General features: G+C 37.9%; 1 protein-coding gene across 3 annotated transcripts in view; it reads left to right on the top strand.

Moving 5' to 3' along the window:
* rasgrf2b (Ras protein-specific guanine nucleotide-releasing factor 2b) overlaps positions 1 to 24,400 on the top strand; it is a 511,409-nt gene that overhangs the window by 247,738 nt on the left and 239,271 nt on the right. For all 3 annotated transcript variants that reach the window (XM_051929617.1, XM_051929616.1, XM_028804694.2), the window contains exon 3: positions 2,498 to 2,645. In XM_051929617.1, coding sequence (XP_051785577.1) covers positions 2,498 to 2,645 — 148 coding nt within the window. The remainder of the gene's footprint in view (positions 1 to 2,497; positions 2,646 to 24,400) is intronic.

The following is a 24,400-nucleotide window of genomic DNA, read 5'->3' as shown; positions in this document are numbered from 1 at the left end:
GATGACGTATGTTTAATACGGAGCGTTAGCCCGTGTCACTCTGGGTCTCCCCACTGTTACTATGAAGCTCTTTCCGAACCATTATGCGGTGCATTGTGGAGCAGTGCGGACTCTGTAGTGTTTCCCGTTTCACTTCGTATTTCATTTAGTTGAGCTCTGTTTTTTTGGAGCAGTGCATGCCTGGTCTGTGGCATTTCAGACGCACGTTGTAGGTACCTGCGTTCATTAATTATATTCAGGCAGGCGCGTGTTTGTATCTCGGTCACTCGAGCTGTGTCGTGTTGAATCCATGCCTGCTTTGCCTACGCAGTTTGAGACGCGCGTTGTAGGCGTCCACGTTTATTAGATCTGTCCACGTGGGCTCGGTGTTGAAGTTGTGTTAGTTGTTGAGCTGTTTGGTTTTGGAGCCGAGACAGTTTTGCTTCCACGGTTTCAGACACGTGTCCGTACCATCTCGGGTTTGTCCCCATTCTTTAATCCCTTTATAAAGTTTTACTTTGTTTCCTACTCTGTGTTTTATTTCTGACCTCGCTTTATCCTGCTTGCGGCATGTGAGACAGTTCGTAGTCTTTCTCGTTTTACTCTGGGCAGGGGGGCTTTGCTCTGTAACCTGCTCTCCATGTGTTTGTCCCTGTTCTTTAACCTCTTTATGACGTTTTACTTTGTTTCCTACTCTGACGGTTCGTAGTCTCTCCCGTTTTGCTCTGGTGGTGGGGGGGGGGGGGCTTTGTGTGGCGCTTGCGCACGTGCATAGTCTCTCCCGTTTCACTCTGGGGGGGGGGGGCTTTGTGTGGCACTTGCGTACTATGTCTTTTGCATCCATGGGCAGGTCCCTGCGTCCATATCCGGTTTACCATTCTCGTTTAGTAATATGGATGGCTCTGGCATTGGCTCAGAGGTGCCTTGGTATTATATCATTTATCTTCATGGTCAGTGAGCAAGACAAGTATAACTTAACCTTTGCCAACCTGATTGAGAAAACCATGACCCAGTTATCAACCAAAAGATGGACTTATGTGCAACTAAGAAAGCAATGGAGAAATGTCCACACATTCCTTTATAACACTGTGTAAGCACTAATTCTGTACTCTCTGCCTGTCCTATGTCTGGCTTAAACCTCTGCTTTATAGCAGGACTCCTCTTAGCAAGGGATTAATCGTAATAAAGGCTGTGTGACCATTCTTCTCAAAAGGCTCTGGAAGGCCCTCTGCATAACATAACCATAAAACAAGAATTAGACTGCAATATAGAAATAGGGTCACTCACCCAGCAATTACATCTATTGTTTTTATTAGAGGCACACATGTTGTTTTTAGCTTTGCCTTACAAAATATCTTTAAAACATTTTCACTTATATTTTAGATCTTAAGCATCTTTGTGACAAACAGGAACTATGCATTTACTTTATATGACTTTTGTAAGTAGGATAATAATAATGCTTGGGGGTTTGGGTGGTTAAGGAACAACCACACGAGGCCAAGTTTGTAAATAACTTCCCCTGTCTTTAGAAAAGTTACATTTACCTAACATACCATAAAACTATTCCAGCAAGCAGCACATTCTCCCTGGAATGTTCTTTTTAAGATTTGCAACCCTAAATCCCTTCCCCAGTGTCCAATGGAAAAAACAATAAAAGCATAACTAACAATCAAATAGTCCTCACCATGTCCTAAATTTAGAAAATCTGACTTAACTGACCAAAAAATGACTTTGTCTTTACTTATTCAGTGTAAATTGTTACTAAGTGTAAAGGATGATGTAATGTACCCCTTTTCTTGTCTTTCTTTGATTTTTGATTATCATATTTTATACTTTCAATGAGGCATTTATAATTTTTTACATTTAATAATTTTTCTTTTTTCTGTGATCTCATTCTGTGAGAAACTGCCATATGTCTTAGTTATGAAGTTTTGATTTATCCAGTGTGGGCAATCAAGAAGGTGCTAAAAAAAATGGAAAAATATAAGAATTTTTCAATTTAATATCCTTCACAATTTAGATCAGAATCTTTTTACAAAACTGTGTATTTTGAGACTGTTCAGAATCGGTCTTCTGCAAGTATTTCATGCAACACAGTAAATTCCATATTATAAGCTAATGATTTTATTTTTTGTTTTGTAGCATACATTATTTACTTGCATTTTTTTAGTTTTTAATTGTCTTAAATCCTGCTATGTGTATATACGTTTGTTCAGCTTAGTATTTAATAGCTGGCATTATGTGTCTTATTTAGAAAGATTTATTTGTTTACTAAGAAAGAAGCAACAGAAACTTTGACCTTGTTATGCATATATATTACCTGATGTATATGATGTACTGTTTCATTTACAAATGATAAAATAATCATTTTAAGTTTTCTAAGAAGACTCAGATTTTTCTAACAGCTGGTATACCACACAGGAAAAAGGTATCACACTTACAGACGTGATTAATTAAATTTTAACAATTTTCACAATGATGTATTAATCTCAGGAACATTTTTGCTTCTATGTTGCAGCTACTCTGATATTATTATTGAAAGAGAGGTGCTGATGCAAAAGTACATCCACCTTGTGCAGATTGTGGAGACAGAGAAGGTGGCTGCAAACCAGCTGAGACATCAGTTAGAAGATCAAGACACGGAAATCGAAAGGCTGAAAGCAGAGGTACTGCACGATTAACCATCCAACCTAATTATATGTGAGAGATGAGTATGCAGCAGCTTGGAGGGAATGTGCATTGAGTGACATAATTAACACAAAAAAGTTTGGTGGGAGATGCTGTTTTAATTGAGAGGAAAGGATTAAAATGTTTCATAATATAGCTATTAAAGAGAGAGATGTCAGAAATTAATATAAAAATAAATATTAAAATATTTTAAAATGACATCTTTTACTAATTGGCAGCATGATGGTGGTAAGAGCTGCTTCCTCATAGCTCAAGGAAACATGGTTTTGTAACTGGTCCGGAAACTGCCTGAATGGATTATTAATGTTTTTCAAATTTCTGCATGTTTTTTTTTCTTTGTGTACTTCTGTGTTTTCTTTCATTTGTGAAGATGAAGTTATTTTATATGGATGGATATGTGGGTATAGTGGTAAATGGAGCAGTAGGCATTGTCAGGTCAAAGAAAAGTTTGTTAAAGTTGCTGTCACACTTGTTTAAAGTTGCATGTTGATTGCTGTGGATAAAGTAATGTAGTAGTAGTAGTAGTAATAATAATAATAATAATAATGTATTTCAGCCTAATTTTTACATGGCTCCTAAATGAGAACAGGATCTATTATAACCATGAGTTTAACCAATTGTAATCTAGACCAATGTTCCTCAACTTTTTAATTCGATGACCCAAATAAGATAAATTGGTACCATACTGGGACCCACGAAGAGGACTATTACCATAATGACAAGAGAGACATAAATTGACAATAGCCATATTAATTAATCAATATAATTTATCAACCCTGTCTTAAATAACATATTTAAAAAAAAGAAAATTTCCAACTGTGTTCCACCATTAATAACACATTATTCCAAATGAGCTCCCAAATTATTCACAATATGTCAGTTTTCATTTAACAATTCAATAAACTGAGTAAAATAGTTTAGACACAAAGGTAAATTATTCCCAAAAGCGTACGCATTATGTGTATTTCTTATGAGCAATTAGATAAAGCCTGATAAATGTGGCAAGCAGTCCAGTTTGAAATGTTGAATGCTATCAACTGTAATGTTTGCCAAAGGCTGTCCTCTACAGCCTGTCTCACATTTTAGATATTATCTGGCATTCTTACAGTTCTCCATAGACCAACAAACACAACCTTCACACTATCAGTGGAATGAAATTTATGAAACCACTTTACAATAGTGTTGTGCAAAGTAATTCACCGTCACTGAGGCATGTTAAACTTACTGCAAAATTTTCTTTCTAAGTCTGGATTCAATGTATGCCATAACGGCAAATGTGCGATAAGACAACAACCAAATGTCCATGGTCACTAAAACTGCATTTAACATATAACACTGGCACACCACTACATATACCCCCAACCTAGAGACTCAATCCCTCAGAAAACACTCCAAATATCATCACATCCTTGTTCCTCACCTGTTATTTTAATTTCGACAGCTCAAACTAGTACTACAGTGTCTTTGCTTTCCAAGCTTGCTTGCCTCCCCCATTATTATGCTTGTCAGTCATCTCAGTTTGATTGTTTCATAGGTTGTGCAAGGAGCGTTAGTGTTGTAAGAAATATTTATTATATTTTCTTACTATATAAATGAAAGCACTCTGCGAGTGGTGTTGTTTATGGACACATCTCAGATTGCACACTACCAAAATAAATAGTATTCTAAATAGAGGACAGCATATCACTCTCCAGAGCTTGTGCTTAGATGAATGAGGCTAATTTTACTACACAAACTTGTAGAACCCATCACAAACACTGGGCTGTGGCCCATAATTCAAGAAACATTGATCTAGACCACTTTCTTTAGTAGTACAACCATTGCACTTTTCAGAACTATCCTACTAGATATAATTTAGAAGTATGAAATTCACAAATTCTGAAATATTTCCTAAACAGGATATTTATTCTAAGACACTTTTATAGTATTAACACAAAAACATTTACATACTCAGTTTACTACAAATAACTGCAGCTATTGTTTAGTTATCAAAAACAGTTTTGAAAAGTAGTCCCAGGTGAAACAATATTATTTTGGGCTCCTCTGCTTGCATTTAGTATCTGAGCTAGAGATAATCTCCATTCTTAATTGGATTAAAAGTTATTGTTATTGTACAGATCAAATACAATACACCAAACCAGTACAAAATTGAGTGTAAAATATCATGTGATATTAGGATTGTAGTGCAGTTTTTGCATTAAGGTCCAGGGACAAAGCCCCTACTAGATGTTGTACAAAATAAGTAACAGACTTTCCTCAGTAATTTAACTTATTGTTAAAATATTTATAACAATCTCTCAAATTTCTCTTCTTAAAGAATAAGTTTGGTATTTTTAAGCTGAAATTCCTCACCTCTCTCAAGTTTAGTGTTACAGTAATTGCTGGCATGCATTACTAAGTTGTATGGTTCTACTGTATTTTTGTGAAGTGTCCAATCCCAGTAAGTAAGACTATATGCTTTAGTACCAAAGTACACACACATGCCCACCCACAGAGAACCAGCCTAGAGTCACCATTTAACACAACATGAATAACATGGAATGAAAAAGGAATTAAAATTCTCATGAAAACCTCAAGTGGACACTTCGTGTATGTAGATAGTGTTGTTCAAACATTTCAGTCATGGGAGCTGAACATCTTGACACTGTGTTGTCTCCATTCTGAGGATGTCTTTTGTTAATTCATGTATAATAAGACCCCAGCTCCTGAACTAAATTAAGATGGTTTGAAAATGTTACTTAAAAAAATGATGGCACAGTGGTGCAGTTGCCTTGTAAATTTGGTGTCCTGCATTTGAATCCCATACCTAGACATCTGCCAGTGTCTGCCAGTTCCTCCTACATCCACAGACACATACACATTAGGTCAATTGGTGTTTTCAAACTGGCACTCTATGAGACTGGATGAGTGTATAATAAAACAAGTGCCCTTGTCCATGACTGTTCCATGCCTTGAGCCAAGTGTTAAAGAGATCTGCCCCAGCACCACTGTGACCCTGAAATGGATTAAGCAGGTTTGAGAATCTGTTATAACTACAAATGACTAAGTAAAGTGAAAATAGCTTGTATGCAAGCTAGAAAGTAATTGATAAATTAAATAGCCTGAGCCAAATATTTGAAAATGTATAACATTGGTATAATACAGTGACCAAAAAGAGTGCCTTTCCCCTACATAAGTGACACAAAGTGATGTTTTTAAACTTACACGAAATTATCAAGAACAATTGTCTTACTAGTCTTTACTATTCAGTTATTCAATATTTTCATATTGCATGTATGTTTAAGAAAACTGTTTATGTGTGAATTTTTTTTTTTTATGGAATTGTACCTTTTCACTGAATCTGAAAACTATAAACAAGGCAAGGGTGAAATAATTTCTGAAAAGCTTTGTATAGGGGCAAATCTAAATTCATATTAACAAGGAAGATAATTTTGAAGCCTAAAATTTGTTGAAATTATTAATTTTACTAGTCATTTCACACATTTCAATTTATTTTTTCATCAAGATGGATTGTCAGTGTGATTAGTTTGTTTTGATGAGACAGATTTGTTTCAGTCTTCAAATGTCAATATGAATGATCTCAGCTCAATAGTCTTAGCATAAAAATAAATTGACAAATAAAGATCTTTATTATTGATACATTCTCATTTGTCATTCTTACAAAAACTGTTAAAAACACATGGACAACAAATGTAAACATCCTTCACGTCTGTAAGGCATAACAGCTGAATGTGTCAGAAAGCCTAATACTATACTGGATGTAGTTAAAAGTGCAAAATAACCAAAGAACACACAAAGTTTTTATATATAGTGCATAATAAACTTTATAATGTATGTTGTTATGCCAATGGAGAAGGACGGGAACCAGCTGTAGTACTACTTTTTGGGCAATAAATGTTTGCAAAGAATTGCGATACCAGCACCCAGGAAGAAAGGTGACAGCCCTGGAGGACCATGGCTGATTTAATCTCATAGTTACCTTCTATTTACCTGTTATAAAATGTATATTTAACAGACATACTGTGATTATGTTTTCTGTACAATACGTATAGTGTATAGTGGATAAAGTGTTTAGTTATAGCTTGTGAAGGATTTCACATGAACTATAATCTATTAGGCAGTGTTTATTACTTATGGAATACTTTATTTGTCAAGCAATTTAAAATAAGGTTCACCTAGAAAATGTGGCACTGTATGTAAAATGAAATGATTTAAGAAAGATATAAGCAGATCACATTATCAACAATAAACAGAAACAGATTATTATTTATAAAGCACAGTTCATAACAAATAGTATCTGAAAAGGTCCGGAGGCAAATTACTTAACTTTGAGGAAACCAGTGTACTTTAAAAGTTCACCACTGGCTGAATTTTTGATGTCCTTTTAAAAATAAATAAATAAATAACTGCAACCATTTAAACAACATTTGCTATTTATGCAGCATATACACAGTCCTCTTATGTTATAGTTATATATCTCCTAATTTTCATATTAATTCAGTGTGATTTCCTTTTTTCTGATATCTTTCCTCTGTTTGCAAGAAAATAACAGTATTTGTGCATGGAATTTCCTACATCAGTGTCTATAACTGAACAGAACATTTACCTTTTTAAATATTTTTATGTACTTTAATTTGTAATTAAAAGGGCTCAAGGATGGAGAATGTCTTATTAAATTATAATTTCTAGATTTCTAAAGGCTTTCAATGACACATATTGCCTTCTCTGGTAAAAGGATACATTTTTCAGAATGCTGAAAACCAGCAAAATCCCCATAATTCCAAGCAGACATTTATTTATTTCAGTGACTGAGCTACATTAATTTCTTCAGCATTTTTACTGTTTGTTAACATATGCTCACCTAGCCTTCTGAATTTTATTTGATCATCAGAAATGTTAATTAAAGACTAACTGACATCTATAGAGATTAAGTGGCACCTGTAAGGATTTTCATTCTAAGCTTATTGCCTTAACCTGACCTTTTGCCTACTCTAATAGGTATTCTCAGGCAGCGATGAGCACGCATTGATCTGTAGCTGCAAATTAACTCTTATCTGATCAGCAGAACCTACACTTTTACTTAAAATTCTACATATTCTACGTGCATCCGGCGCCGCCGTGAGTGGCAGCCTTTTCAGCAGCTCCGTGTATGACTGTATATGTATGTGTACTTTTCTACTTTTATTTTTCTATTTTTATTTATTGATCACTTCTACCACTTTATTTTATGTGGATTCCTTCCCTGGACACACTTACTTTTACAACGTGGGCATGGATTTTAACACGCCGAGACACGCCTATTCAAGTACTCAACTTCGGGCGCTGAGAACAAATGCCAGTGCCGGTGTGGTTCCATATTTACCCGACGAGGTAAGAAGGCGGTATCGTGGCAGCAGAGCCGGCACTAAGCTAAAAAAGAAGCGGCTTGCGAGAAAGTGGCGTTTCAAGCCTTCGGTGCCTTCTGTGATTCTGGGGAATGTAAACTCAATCTCAAATAAGATCGACGAACTGGCTGCGCTGGTGAAAAATGTAAGGACCTACAGAGAATGCAGTTTGTTGTGTTTCTGCGAAACCTGGCTAAATAACACCATCCCAGATGCCAACGTGGAGCTACCCGGGTTTAGCACAGTTAGAGCGGACAGAGATGCAAGTACCTGTGGGAAGCACAAAGGAGGAGGACTCGCTCTCTATGTTAATACACGGTGGTGTCACTCTGGAAATGTTAACGTCAAAATCTCCACTTGCTGCAGGGATATCGAACTGTTGGCCGTAAGTTTACGTCCCTACTATTTGCCCAGAGAGTTTGGACATGTCATTGTTGTTACTGTATACATTCCTCCTCGGGCAGACGTGGAGTCAGCGAGTGACATCATCCATTCCGCTGTTGCTAAGTTACAAACGCAGCACCCTGAGGCGCTTGTGCTAATCGCTTGAGACTTTAACCATGTGACGCTGGACAAAACATTACCTGCATTCTCCCAGTATGTGGACTGTAACACCCGGGGAAATAAGACTATTGATTTACTGTATGCAAACGTTAACGACGCATACAGCGCCACCCCGCTACCTGCACTTGGGAAAGGAGATCATAACCTGGTTCAGCTTCAGCCTCACTATAAACCAAAAGTTAGAGTCCTACCTGTAACCACACGATCATTCAGGAAGTGGACCCCGGAGGCTGAGAATACTCTGAGAGAACTTTTTGGAACTACAGACTGGGATATCCTGCAGGGATCTCATAATGAGAACATTGAGGAAGTTGTTGACTGCACTACTGACTACATCAACTTCTGTATGGACATTGTAGTTCCAGTAAGAACAGTACGCTGCTATGCTAACAACAAGCCATGGATTACAAGTGACATCAAGGGCCTTTGAACCAGAAGAAAAGGGCCTTTTAAAGGCAGTGATCAGCATGAGCTCAAGCGCGTGCAGAAGGAACTCCGAGTCCAGCTCAGGGCGGCGAAGGAGCAGTACAAAAGAAAGCTGGAGCAGAAGTTGCAGAATAACAGCATGAAGGAAGTGTGGGATGGGATGAAGATCATCACTGGCTGCAGCTCGAAGCGGGGTGCCACCATCGAGAGAGACGTGAAGAGAGCAAACCAAATGAACAACTTCTTTAATAGGTTTGACCACCCTAACCCACTCTCACTCTCACCTCGGAGTACTGCACCCTCCACACATCCTTCTGCTGATACCATCATAGGAGAGACATCCCCACCCACAATTACAACAGCGCAGGTGAGCAGAGAGCTGAGGAGACTTCGTGCCAGAATAGCAGCGGGTCCAGATGGAGTATCGCCACGACTGCTGAAGGTCTGTGCATCGGAACTGGGGGGGTCCTCTACAGCGCATCTTCAACCTGAGCCTGGAACAGGGGAGAGTCCCGAGGCTTTGGAAAACATCTTGCATCACCCCAGTCACAAAGGTATCACGTCCTAGTGAGCTGAATAACTTCCGGCCTGTTGCTGTGACATCACATGTGATGAAGACCATGGAGAGGGCTGCTGCTTCACCACCTGAGGCCACAGGATCAACACACCCCTCGACCCTCTGCAATTTGCATATCAGGAGAGGTGGGAGCGGAGGATGCCATCATCTGTATGCTACACCGATCCCTCTCCACTTGGACAGAGGCAGTGGTGCTGTAAGAATTATGTTTCTAGGCTTCTCTAGCGCCTTCAACACAATCCAACCTCTGCTCCTTAGGGACAAGCTGACAGAGATGGAGTAGATTCATACCTGGTGGCATGGATCGTGGACTATCTTAAAGACAGACCTCAGTTGTGCGTCTTGGGAACTGCACGTCTGACATTGTGGTCAGCAACACAGGATCGCCGCAGGGGACTGTACTTTCTCCGGTCCTGTTCAGCCTATATACATCGGACTTCCAATACAACTCGAGTCCTGCCATGTGCAAAGGTTCGCTGACAACACTGCTATTGTGGGCTGCATCAGGAGTGGGCAGGAGGAGGAGTATAGGGACCTAATCAATGACTTTGTTAAATGGTGCGACTCAAACCACCTACACCTGAACACCAGCAAAACCAAAGAGCTGGTGGTGGATTTTAGGAGGCCCAGACCTCTCATGGACCCCGTGTTCATCAGAGGTGACTGTGTGCAGATGGTGCAGACTATAAATACCTGGGAGTGCAGCTGGATGATAAATTAGACTGGACTGCCAATACTGATGCTCTGTGTAAGAAAGGACAGAGCCGGTTATACTTCCTTAGAAGGCTGGTGTCCTTCAACATCTGCAATAAGATGCTGCAGATGTTCTATCAGATGGATGTGGCGTGCGCCCTCTTCTATGCGGTGGTGTGTTGGGGAGGCAGTATAAGAAGAAAGACGCCTCACGCCTGGACAAACTGGTGAGGAAGGCAGGCTCTATTGTTGGCATGGAGCTGGACAGTTTAACATCTGTGGCAGAGCGAAGGGCGCTCAGCAGGCTCCTATCAATTATGGAGAATCCACTGCATCCATTAAATAATGTCATCTCCAGACAGAAGAGCAGCTTCAGCGACAGACTGCTGTCACTGTCCTGCTCCACAGACAGATTGAGGAGATCGTTCCTCCCCCAAACTATGCGACTCTTTAATTCCACCAGGGGGGGTAAACGTTAATATTTAACATTATACATAGTTATTGTCTGTTTTTTTCACCTGTATTATTATCATTCTTTAATTTAATATTATTTATTGTATCAGTATGCTGCTGCTGAAGAATGTGAATTTCCCATCGGGATTAATAAAGTATCTATCTATCTATCTATTTCTCTCTCTCTCTCTTTTTTTCTCATATTTTCAGTTGTAAGTTTAATCTCTTTTTTTCCAGCTCCTTGAAAGCTGTTAGAGCTGAAAAAAAGACTGGACTTTATTTCTATAGCACGTTTTCATGTACATGTAACTCAAAGTGCTTTACAAGATGTCAAAGAAATAGTTACAATCAAACAAAAAAAATAAAATTAGAGAAGAATAATAAGGAATAAATAACAGTCAGTCAGTCAGTCAGTCAGTCATTGTCCAACTGCTACAAAAATTAATGCACACATAAGATAGATATGTAATTAATAGAGAACTAGGGTCCGTATATGTAGAATTGGTTTTAAGTCTCTAAAAAATCTGATGATAAGATCAGATGGCTGGGGAGGACAGAAAGAAATGGAGATAAATAAGGTAGAGAAAAAAAATCTGCAGGGGGTCCAAGGCCAAAAGACCACCCAACCCTAATAATTTATTAATTAATGATTCTCATTCACAAGGTAAAGAAGAAACAAGTAGGACTGTAGGAAAAGCTGCTGAAATGACAAAATAAAATGTCAGATTCTTGTTGCTGCATGTTACAGAAAAAAGTTATCCCTCATTCTCACAGCAGACACTACACAAAAGAGGCTAATGTGCACAAGTCCACAGGATTGTGATTCACCATTTTGCATACTCTACCAGGCAGCTAAAAGTTCTCAGCACACACCTTACTATAAGGCCATATTTACAACAGAAAGTGATGTGGAGTTAAAAGGAATAAGAGATAGGATGACAATACTATTTAGTGTTTGAGCCAAATAGTGCCAAATATAATATAAGAAAGATTAAAAAATGTTCAGAATATGTGCCAAGTTTTCAAAGAAAGAAACCTGTGCCTCATGCAGAAAACTATCACTAAATCTATTCATGTCTGGGTAGAGCACTAAGAATAAAGTCTTTGCAGATGTTCAGTCTTTGTGCAAAACACTTAATACAGAATATGCTATACTTATAGACCCTGCGACAGCAAAAGCTAAACAAAGGAACAATGACCTAAGCAGCATTATGGCTTACTAGGAGAAATCTATTTTGCAGGAAGAAGCTGCAATGGAGAATGATGTAGTATTTAAATGACCATTTATTCAAAATCTCCTACATATGATTAAACAGATATGATGCACTTAGTCCTGAAGGCATGAATGACTATGTTTGTTGTAAACTGGCCAGGAAAGGAAAAGAAATTAACAGACAAAAAAGATGAGTCTCTACAAAAGTGGAAACAGCACAATAAATCACCAACTCAGCCTTCCAAAGTAAACTATAAGCATAGCCAGCAACAGGGGAAGAACTGTATTCTACCATTTTGAGCATTAACAAACTACTTAGATCTACTTTTTTTGACCTCCTGCCAAAGACAACAAAGTCAACCTCAGCAGCAGCCAGTGTCTTCTGTTTCACAAATGCCAGAAGTACACATGTGACTTAACATCATCAAGCATTTTTTTTCTCTGAATTCACTGTTGTAATCTTCTTTATTTATTTATCTGGTCTGTACAATGCTATATACCGTATACCCTACCATTCTTTCTTATATTCTGTAAGTGCCTTGAGCATGGGAAAGGTGCTATATAAATAAAATGTATTATTATTATAATTATTATTATTTATAGTGCTGGCAACCCTTGAATCATTCATTGAGTACCGTACCCTTATTACCATTTAATCCCCCCAAACCCACCAAAAATTTTGCTGTGTATAGCAGCTGCTAAATTTCTTGTTTCAGTAAATTGGTCACTTTGAGCAAATGGCTGCCTTCAGTCTATCACTTGATTCACCTAAATGTTCATGCATTTGAAATTAAATTTAACCATCCATAAAGCTAATCCAGAATAAGGATTGTGCGGCTTCTCTTATTAAATTTTTTATTACATGAAACGTATGATTTGGACTTTGTTTGGGTGTGTGGCTGTTGATCGTGGTGGTATGGAACATGATTTGGAACAGTGATGGAAGAGGTGAGAACAGACATGACTTGTGTTGATTCACTTCCTATACAGTTAATCATTTAATAAAATTTGCTTAAAAACAGACTAAAAATAATGGAATACCACTAGTAAAAATAAACATAGCACAAACATGCACACAAAAAGTCTGTGAGCTTGGTATACTTCAGATACAGAGCAGCAAAATGAAAAGTCCACCCACCTAGTTTTTTTTTTAATTTCTTACTTTCAAAATAGCTAGAATTCACTTTAGGAAACAGTAGAAAAGAGCAAAATCAATTTTGAGAAACCAACATCCAAACGGCAATTCTTGTATGATATGCCTTTTCTAATGTAATTTAAAAGGAATTTTTTACAAACATTAATGTAAGATGTTTTCAAAGCAAACCTTTATAAACTGTACATTTGTGCTATGTCGATAAAGCATAGTGCAGTTGTGCCATCTTTCTAACTAAAATAAGTTAAAATAATAAAAAAAATTGCAACACCCGCTTGCCTCCCTAAGAGAACGTGTGAATTGACACCTCTATAAAAATCCCTCTTGTCAATACAATTTGCACAAAAGTCTGCCAATCTTGCCATTTCTTTTATCAAAAGATACCTGACTGTTCCTTTAATGACAGACTAAAAAATGTCGAAAATGAAACTCCTGAGGGGATATTTCCTTCTGGTCTCTAGAGGGCACAGAAACCCAGATAAGAAAACATATGAGACTGAGCTGTCCGTATAACAGAACAGATGGCAAGAGCCCCCTGCCCTGGGGATGGGACCTTCCTAAATTTACCAAAGTCTCAAGGGAGCAGGGGTACCAAGGATAGCTGAAAGAAGCTCCAATGTGTTGGCACTCATGTAATACTAAAGCCAGTCCAAGTGTGCAAGTGATTTTGTGTCTTTGTCAGTAAGTGTCCCTAGGATAGGCAGAAACATTCTTATCATAAGGTTAACTGTGTGTTTAGAGTGTCAAAGTAGACATGTATTGGCAAGCAAGCCTGGATAATGAAAGGTTGGAATGAGACTGTCTCAAGGGTCCATATGTTCACCCAATGCTGAAGGTTGCAATAGCTCTGTAGTGAGTATTCCATAGACACACAAGGTTGCATGGGAATTGTAGTTCTGATCCAGAGCATTGATGGGCTTTCTGGGAGCCACCAGAAGGAGCTCTGGAGAGAAGGTTTCCTCATTTTAGGGGGGGGTTCTGCTTGACCTGAAAGTGCTTCCAGGATGCAGTGTGGTACCACCCGAAAGTATTCCTTGGTCTGGTATAAAGAAAGTCATTCATCTAGACCCTAGGAAACTGGAGTTGGGTGGAAGAGGAGAAAGCTTGCCTAGCTGGAGTGAAGGGAAAAAATAAGAAAACAGATACACATTAGCTGGCTTTGTCCTACCTATTCAATTACAATTAGCAGTTTTCATCAAAGTTATCAATCAAAGTTATTTGTACATATGGTTTGAGGTAAGAGATACTTTATCCCTTTCCTAGTCAGCTTTCTCCAGACATGTGGCACGTTTTTCAGAGTGCCATATTTTCTTTATTAAGGAGTTCTCCTTTTTGAAGGTCACACCTTCTGATTGCAGTTTCTTTTCGAGGGTTTTACACAAAGTGTTCTTGGATACTAGCAAAGTCCTATATTGCGCAGTGGGAGGAAGTTGGAGCACCCGGATGAAACCCACACAGACATAGGGAGAACATGCAAACTCCACACAGGAAGAACCCAGGACAAGGACCCTGGTTTCCTTACTGCAAGGCAGTAGCTGAACCACTCTGCCACTCTGCCACCTGATGAATCAAGTGAGAACAGAAAAAGAGAATCAAAACCATGTAATCTCACTGAACTGTATTTAATATAGCAGACTGGCTTCCCTACTTTTCCATCTCTAAATATTTTGACTTAGATTTCACTCTGCTTCTTTACTCACACTTCTTTTACCTTTCATAAACTTTCTCTGGTTCTTTCTTGTCAATCTTACTGATAATGAACATTTGCCCAAACTTCTTTCCTAACTCCAGACTTAAATAGTTCTACTAAGGAACAACCAGTTAAACTCACCTTCTGATTTCTCCTCACTGCCTAGGGACTTTTTATGGTGTCAAAGAAAATTCGTACAACTCCTCTGTGGCTGGTTCAGTGTGGTTTCTAGATATCAAAAAAATCCCTTAATTTTCCTTTGTTCAAAGGGGTAAGAATTTATTAAAGTATACAGGCTTCTTTTAATGTTTGCAGCTGCCACCAGTTATCTATTGGGGCTTTCCAGTACACAATAACCTACCTCTTTAGGACAAAATCAAAACATACTGTACATCTGTCTCCTCCTGATCGTCTTCATGTACCCTTTAACTTGCTTGCATAATTCTCTAATTGCAAATGTAGGTTACTCTAATTTCGCTTCCTCCCTGTTGATCTTTCTTCTGTATCATCAGCATATTTTTTCTACCATCATTAACTATTTGCTGATCAGTAACCTCTTAACCACAGTCCAAAGACATGCAGGTTAGGTGCATTGGCGATCCTAAATTGTCCCTTGTGTGTGCTTGGTGTGGTGTGTGTGTGTGCCCTGCGTGGGCTGGTGCCCTGCCTGGGGTTTGTTTCCTGCCTTGCGTCCTGTGTTGGCTGGGATTGGCTCCAGCAGACCCCCGTGACCCCTGTAGTTAGGATTTAGCGGGTTGGATAATGGATGGATGGATAACCTCTTAACACTAAATATTGCTTGTTTAAATTGCTTGTTTTAAAAAAATAAATAAAGACAATTTGCACAGCCAAGGTATATTTGATGTATGTGAATATATATTGTGATAATAGCTGTCAAACATTTTGATAATTTCTTTAATTTTTGACTTCAAGCAAACCAGCTATGTTAGATAAATACTTCACTTCTTTCACAATTAATTAATACTGGAATTGCCCTTTTGCTTATAGAATGATGAAGAAAATACACAACATTCTGAGTAGCCCACTTTTTTCAAGAGGGATATTTCAATGATCCCTACAGAGACACTTTAATTACTTTAAAGTGAATGTATGACAAATTATAAATTTAATCTAATTTTGTGCCTTTGTTTGTTTTTTTGCATTTTAGAACTTTCTTTATTTACATAATGACTGTGCCATCGAGCATCACGCTGGATGTGACTTCACATCATCAAGCATCTTTGCTATGCATTTGTATTTGTACTTTTTATTTGGTATTTAGTTTTTTTCTTTTCTCTGATTCTGATTTTATTTTGGTCTGTTTAGAAGTATAAGGATCTGATGGAACTGAACTGATTAAGAGTTCCCATGTAATAATTCCAGACCTCATTTTTATTCTTTATACCTGGCCAATGTCTCACCATAAAACGACTCTTTTATTATTTTAAGGAGGCCATGTCATATTGTGCAGAACCAGCCATATGATGCTGACCATCATCTTTCTCATTACCTCAGCCATTGTATTCTGATGGTATTTGTCTACTTGGCCAATGGTTGTTCTGTTTCATTCCAGTCAGTCATTTACAAAGAATGTGGTGCTGAGTTCCTTATTTGTATTTCAGGCCATAATGGAAGGCATCTGTTTTGTTTGAAATTCCCCTAATTTGGAATTCTGTATCTCCCCACTTTAATATTATTTACAGTTTGAAGTTCAGGTTTAGATTCTTCCTGTCCCGGAGTGTATTCTGATTAATCCCCTAAAAAATGCTTTTTGGGAAATTAACCCTGTTTATTCCCCAATTTTGAATTTTTCTAGCACATACATATGTAATTTCTGCCACTCAGAAGAAATGACTTCTCAAGGAAGTTAAAGATTATTTTTTAATTTATTACCTGAACTGAATTTTGACTGGGGGTATTCATAAGTATAAACTATTCAATTAATATTCTTTGTGTCATAAAACAACATTTCATTGTTATGAAAAGAACCAAGATAAATTCTTTTCACCATTCTAATGCTAACGTGTACTTAATTGTTGTAGGGCATTCTGGTGGCACAGTGGTTCCTAGCCTGGTAATTGTCTGTGTGAAATTTGTGTATTCTTACTACGTTTGTGTGTTTACCCCTTGGATACTTCAGTTTATTGCTAACTCTATATTAGCTCAATGCAAATGAGTGTGAATTTACATATGAAAATTCCCTGTGATTGGCTATTAGCCATTCCTCCTAGGTTTCTGACTTATACCTGATACTAACAGACTGGGCTCTTATTACAGTCTATGAAAAAACTGCACATTGCTGAAGGTATAATGTGGGCAGGGTTTAAATGAAATGACCTTTTGTATAAAAAATTAACTTTCACAGTCAGAAGGCTAATAAGTCACTTGATCCAGTTGACTTCTCCTTTGTCTCAATTGGCCAAGACAGATACTTTCCACATTTTGAGATCTCAGAGGGTACAGCCTGTAAAGGGAGTGCTACCCAAGCTTATTTAAACCTTCTTACAATCAATGTTACACATATTTGAATTTACAACAGAGTCATTTTATGCATTTGGATACAAGATTGACTCATATAACCTAATATCATCACACTGCACACCACGTCAACTAAGACGTTACCTATTCCAAAAATCTCCATATAATCCTCATTGTATCCTGTCTGTTTCCATTCAAACACAGAAAAATGAGCAGATACAGATTACCTCATGCCAGACACCAAGCATACTCTAATTATTTAAGAGGTGCCAATGAAACCAGGATAAAGGTGCCAATAGTGTATTTGTTGTGTTTATATTAATTTATTCCCCTTCCCTAACAAGAACTCTCTCTCAAAAGCTGAGGCTTTATTCTGTCTACAGACCTACAATCTATTACAGATTATGCCGTTTAGGGAATTTCCAGTCTCAATAAGGACTGACATTGTTACAGAACAGCTAATGCTTTCAAACTGGTTTAACTGTTTCTTAGAGTTATTCATAGGTTAGTTTTAGAGTTTCTTTTTGAAATCTTAGAAAAAACATAAGGGCATATAATGATGCCTAGCTATAAATGAGAAGGAGTTTGCAGCACCAAACCTTCTTCATTGCCTGGTTTTCTTTTCATTCTCTCTTTTTTAATTTTTATAGCCCAGAAACCAGAACAACAATGTAGGAAACACTGGAACTTAGCAGTGCTTGATAATGCTTATTTTGATTCAAAACAGATTTAAAAAAGCATCAATCAATCCGTTTTACAATCTGATTATCCAGTGGAGCTGGAACCTCTCCTGGCATTAGACATAAAGCAGTAACCCATCCTGGATGAGTGCCAGTCTATAACTGGGCACACACCAGCACTCACCAAGGCACATTTAAAGTTGACATTTAACGTAACCTTGTACTATGATCCCAGGATTGCCCAGATTCAGGTAGCCTCCTTCAGCATGGAAATACTACAGTCTATTTACCAATTGAAGTAAAAATCTGTAATTTACATTTAAGAAATAAAAAAACAATAAGTGTAGAATAATTTGTCATGCTGTTTCTATTCACAATTTCATACAAAACATAGTTCTCACAGTTACCACCCACCCCACTAACATACATATATATATATATATATATATATATATATATATATATATATATATATATTGTGGTGAGTGGCTGGGGGCGGTACCCAGCCGGGACGCCTGGAAGGACCGGAAGAGGGACTATGCCTCCTCCGGACCACGAGAGGGCAGCCGCCCTGGTTGGTATGGGGACCACGGGAACAGAGCATGGAAGCTCAACCCTATAGGGGCCCGTGGTCACTGCCAGGGGGCACCGAGATGCCTGAAAAGCCCTGGATGTCAGCACTTCCGCCACACCCAGAGGTGCTGGAGGAAGGATTACCAGGGACACCAGGAGTGCTTCCGGGTGCTCGTGTGGCACTTCCGCCACACCAGGAAGTGCCGCAGGAAGCTCATCTGAAGGCACCTGGAGCACGTCCGGTTGCACATAAAAGGGGCCGCCTCCCTCCATTCGTCAGCTGGAGTCAGGTGGAAGAAGACAGAGCTCGGAGGAGAGGAGTGGAGGTGGTAAAGAGAGGCATCATTGGAAGAGGCCTGGACTGAGGGTGCTTGGTGCAGAAGCACTGGGTTGTGTGTGCAGTACTTTTGTAAATAGTTGGGTAAATATGAATAAACATGTGTGTGGTTGTAAACCATCGGTGTCTGCCTGTCTGTGTCCGGGCTGTTGCCCACAATGGCATCCCAGATGGGACTCTCTGCCTGGTTCAAGGCAGGGACTCGTCTACAAAAATAATTTTGTGGACAGCCCAGCGCAGCAGGAGAACACAAACGTACCGCGGTAGTGGTATGCGCACACCCCCATGAGAGCAACTCACCCCGAAGACCACCGACGGTTCACAGAAGTGCCATCCCCACCTGATGCAGGAAGACAATACCCAGCATAGCAGGAGTGCAGCGGACTCCCACAAGCACGCCGTTGCTGAGGACACCCGGGACGGCATCAAGTCTAGCAAGGTCGCTCCGAGGTGTATGTGGTTGTAAACCATCGGTGTCTGCCTGTTTGTGTCCGGGCTGTTTCCCACAATATATATATATATATATATATATATATATATATATATATATATATATATATATATATAAAAAAAAACCCAATAAATTAGTGAGTCAATTATAATTTAATTATTTGCAATGCACAAAGCATTAGTAAGTTGTAAAGTCAAAGGAGATGTGAAACTTCTGAAAATTGTGAATTCCTCAAAGAAAATGTGAAACTTCTGTATAAGGTGAATTATGTAAAAACCTCAAGATAAAAGTGAGCAGTTTGATCCTACCAATAGGTTAGGTTAGAAATAGTGAGAAACAGATACAGGTGGCATACCTCTTATCTGATCTTAAATCACTGTCACAGCTGGATGCAGAGATAGAATTTCACTCTCTTCAGATGGACTAATGAAACAAGTATAGCTCCTCAAAGGAGGACATCTACACCTTATGTACATGAACACTAAAACAAAATACAACTTATCCCCCAATCAGCTTTTAAGTGTCACTTTTCAACCATTTATTTGCCAATCCAGATTAATTTAAACTCTAGGTTATTCCTCCTGATCCCCCAAAACACACATTGTACAAAACCAATATAATGTGTCTGAGATGTGTAAAGAAATGCAGACAGGGAGATTATGCAAACTCCACATAAGCAGTTCTAAGGCTGGGATACAAACTCATATCTCTGGGGCCATGGGGTGACATTGCCTCCCCATAAACTTGGTAATCTGAAGCAGAGAATAGCAGCTCACTGCCAGGAATGTAATTAAAGGAAAGCAAGCCAACTGCATGTTTTGACATTCAGGGTATCAACAGAAGTTTAGACAGCCCTGCGGAAGAAAAGATTGATGTTACTGTAAAGTCTAAGTTTGTAGACCATGCTCTCTAACTCCTCTCTGGCATCTTCTCAATGAAAATCTTAAAAGAAAATGAATGCTTTCTTATTTGGACACATCTGCTTTCCCTGAGTCTACATCAGACCTTAAGGCAGTTATGTATAGAGAATATGAAAGTGGATGTTTATTTGAATCTCTTATGCTATAGAAGTAAAAACCTGTTTATAATAAAGATTACATAACTACTTGGTTTGTGTATCTGAGCCAAATAAATGTGTTTTGTTGGTTTATAACACCACATGGCATCTACTAAGCTGAAATCTGTCATTGACAAATGCTGTTTCCACTGTAACCAACTTAATTTGGTGGTCTCACTTTTTGGTCTCTCTAAATACCTAAACTCTGCCAAGTGACAAAGTTTTGCTTGTCGCTGGAAATTTTGATATGATGAGAGTCAGCTCCTGTTTTCTGTTCTATTTCCCAAATAAATGTGTTTGCTGTCCTGCGGTGGGTTGGCACCCTGCCCAGGATTGGTTCCTGCCTTGTGCCCTGTGTTGGCTGGGATTGGCTCCAGCAGACCCTCATGACCCTGTGTTCAGATTCAGCGGGTTGGAAAATGGATGGATGGAATGTGTTTGCTTTCGTCTTTTCTTCTGAGTTGTTTTTTCATAAAGATTAGAGGCCAAACTGCTTTTATGCCAGCTCTAAAACTGTTACCTAATTCAAGGTTGTGACATAAAGCTCACTATGTACACTATTTCTGGGGGCTTAAGGGCCCTTATTCTTGTACCCATAATAAATTTCAAAGTAGTACAAATGGTGATTTACTGGTGAACTAGTAACATTAATAAAAGAGACAGAACTCAAAGCAGCAAATAAACAGAAGGCAACAATAAACCTACTGCCTCTGTGTACTTGACTAACAGTTCTTGTACTAATGTATAATGATTGGGGTGCCTAATGTATTCATCTATCACAAAACCAGCTGCACATATTCCCCTTTCACGCTGGCCTTTCTTTTTTATGCCAGTTGAGTCTTTCTATTTTTCCTACTCTTATCTCACTGGTTGTATGACAGGATGAAGTCCAGCCTGAGTGCATTTTTACAGACATACAGTAAAATATGTCCAAGTTGGAGCCTAAGGATGAGGGTCACTAGGCTAGAGTTGAGCCTAGTATTTTCTGGTGTCCTTTTAACCCCAGACATAACATTGGCCTTAAAGTACCACAAAACCATGGTAGTTCATTAGTCCCTGGTACAAGCACTAGATGGATCTCTACTGGTGTCCCTCGTCCAAAGGCTTCAACTTGGACATACTGTAGTCCCTTGACTGTGTTTGACAGACAACATGAATTGTTTCTAAACAATTTCTGTTTAGCCATATTCAGTAATTGCTTCAATATAAAGAACAACAATGTTAATTCTTAAAGAAAAAAATGCAAATATATATACAGCAAAACAATTGGGCAGTGTCAGTGAGGCTTCTTCACAGCTCATGCATTCTGGATTTGGACCTGCTACTGGTGCTCGTCTGTGTTGAATTTGAATGTTCTCCTTGTGTCTTCATAAAATTTCTTCCAGTAACTGTTTTTTCTCCAACATTCTATAGAGGTATTAGCATTAGGTTCAATGGCAATGCTTATTTATTCTCTGACTTTGAAGTCAACTATAACATAAAACAAAAGCAACATGTATACTTCTCCATATGCTGGTTAATGTTGCTGTTTTACAGATTCAGTGTTCAAACATCTGGACATGCAGTCATCATGCATCTTGAATATGCTTACTAAGTTCATGGTAGGTTCCCCTTGGATGTTCCAGTTTCTCCCTAGATGCCAATTAATACATCATAGGTTAACTAGTGATGCTAAATATGATCAGTATGAGTAATCTTAATTTGGATTTCAATTGAATTGCCTTGAATGTATTAACATTTGCCTTATTTTAGAATATTATTAGATTTCTGTATAATTTCTGTATAATTCTAGCCCAAGAGTCATACATTTAATAAAGATAATGTTTTATAATTAATGAGCAAATCACAAGAGACAGTAAACATTTTTTCTTAATAGGCACCAATATTTTGAGCATATGAACATTGTAGAGTTAGTTACTGAATTTTTATTTAATTCATTTAAAACTGTTTCCTCAACCTTCACCCGTGAGACTTAAGTATAACCTAATAAGAAATTAAATGAAGCCAACAAAACATCTTAGCACTGAAAGCTGGCATTTAAATTTTTTTTTCTGCACCTAATTGTAAACCTCATGTTAGACTGATTAAATGTTACTTTCAATTCTGTTATATCCTTTTAACTCTAGTCTATGTTGTATGTTGTTAATTAGCTGGATTTGAACATTGGAATCCGATATACTGATTAATATAGATGGGTTTGTAAAATATAGGAATTGGATTCTGTTTTTCAGAAAACAAGAGGAAGAAACTACTGTAGTTAGTAAGGAAGCTGAATTGTTTTGAAGAAAACAATTGACATTGTTTTGTATTTTTTTGATATTTTTTTGATGTACTTGCTGTTTTATGTTAATTTAGGCATCTTAAATTAAAGAACAAAACATTTTTTGACATCATTGTCAATGAGCAGTAACAATAATCTTTTCCCCTCAGATGAATCACAACCAGTTTGCAAAGAGTACTACCTTAATTGTGTGACAGCAGCCATTCACTATCTACAAAGTTTCAAATGTGTCCATCAGCCTGTAGGTTTAGATTCAAAACCAACAGATTTATAAACTCTTTATTTTAAATTCTAGTGGCTACCTGGAGTCTGTTGAACTGTAAATTAATAAAATGTATGAAAGAATTCAAAACTATTATTTGTAGAAATCCTAGGTGTCTGTTCTGATTATAACAATGAATATCAGTTCTTGTCTCTTGGCTTGTTAAATTGTATCTATGGAACAATTTGTATGTCTTTGTACATTTCTGCTGCAAATAAATTTCCCTTTGGGATAATAAAGTCTGCCAAGCCTAACCTAGCATAACCTAACCTAGAAAATAATCTTCCATTTCTATGCTAATTATTTTTTCTTAATTCTAAATACAGCAATTTTACTAGCACTCAGAGGAAAGCACAATTTATAATAAAAGAGAAAACATTAAATCAGTAATATGAAATAAAACATCCATATTGAAAAATATCCAGAAAGTTTTCAAAATTTATATTAACCTCAATTAGGCAGCATATTCTAATATTCTACTACTTTAAAAAGAATTTAGGTACCTTACATGTTTAATCTATTTAAACATCTGAAAGGGAAAAAATGAATATATCAGACTTTATTAAATTGAAAATTCTACTGTGTTATGTTTATGTTGTTTTATTATTGTTTTTGTTATTTAAAAATTCTTTGTCAAATATTTATTTTTATTATGTATTTTCTTCTAATATTGTTCTGTTTATTTATTGCAAAGTTTCCATGTGTGTGACATTGTTATCCTATGTTCCCTGTATTTTGTGGGTGGAACATTTCTGCTAAGGATTGCCCCAGCCTATAAAAAGCAGGCCAGGAAGTGAGTTCCTTGTTATTCATTGTGTATGTTTGTTTTTTGTCTCTATTGTTTTTTTTTTCCTGAATTCTCAGGTTTTTGATTATTTTTTGCTCTGCCTTTGAATTAATTGTTAGGATTGTGTGGGAAGGGCGGCACCATGGCGCTGTGGGTGGTGCTGCTGTCTCGCAGTTAGGAGACCCGGGTTTGCTTCCTGGGTCCTCCCTGCGTGGAGTTTGCATGTTCTCCCCGTGTCTGCGTGGGTTTCCTCCAGGTACTCTGGTTTCCTCCCACAGTCCAAAGACATGCAGGTTAGGTACATTGGCGATTCTAAATTGTCCCAGTGTGTGCTTGGTGTATATGTGTGTATGCGCCCTGCAGTGGGCTGGCACCTGCCCAGGGTTTGTTCCCTGCCTTGCACCCTGTGTTGGCTGGGATTTGCTCCAGCAGACCCCTGTGACCCTGTAGTTAGGATATAGTGGGTTAGATAATGGATGGATGGATTGTGTGGGGATGTATTTGCCTTAGAATTGCCTTCATGGCAACTGTTATTTGCTCATTTTAGCTTTTTCTTGCATTTTTCCTTATTGTGATTAAAATCCTTATATATAAAGATTCTTGTGGTACTTCTCTGTATACAAGCCAGAGTTATAAATGGTTTCCTTCTAGTGAGACATATCTTGGGCTCTGTT

Source organism: Erpetoichthys calabaricus, chromosome 7 (assembly GCF_900747795.2).
Source record: "Erpetoichthys calabaricus chromosome 7, fErpCal1.3, whole genome shotgun sequence".
Taxonomy (NCBI): domain Eukaryota; kingdom Metazoa; phylum Chordata; class Cladistia; order Polypteriformes; family Polypteridae; genus Erpetoichthys; species Erpetoichthys calabaricus.
The sequence above is the reverse complement of the archived record's forward strand: the minus strand, read 5'-3'. Positions and strand labels throughout refer to the sequence as shown.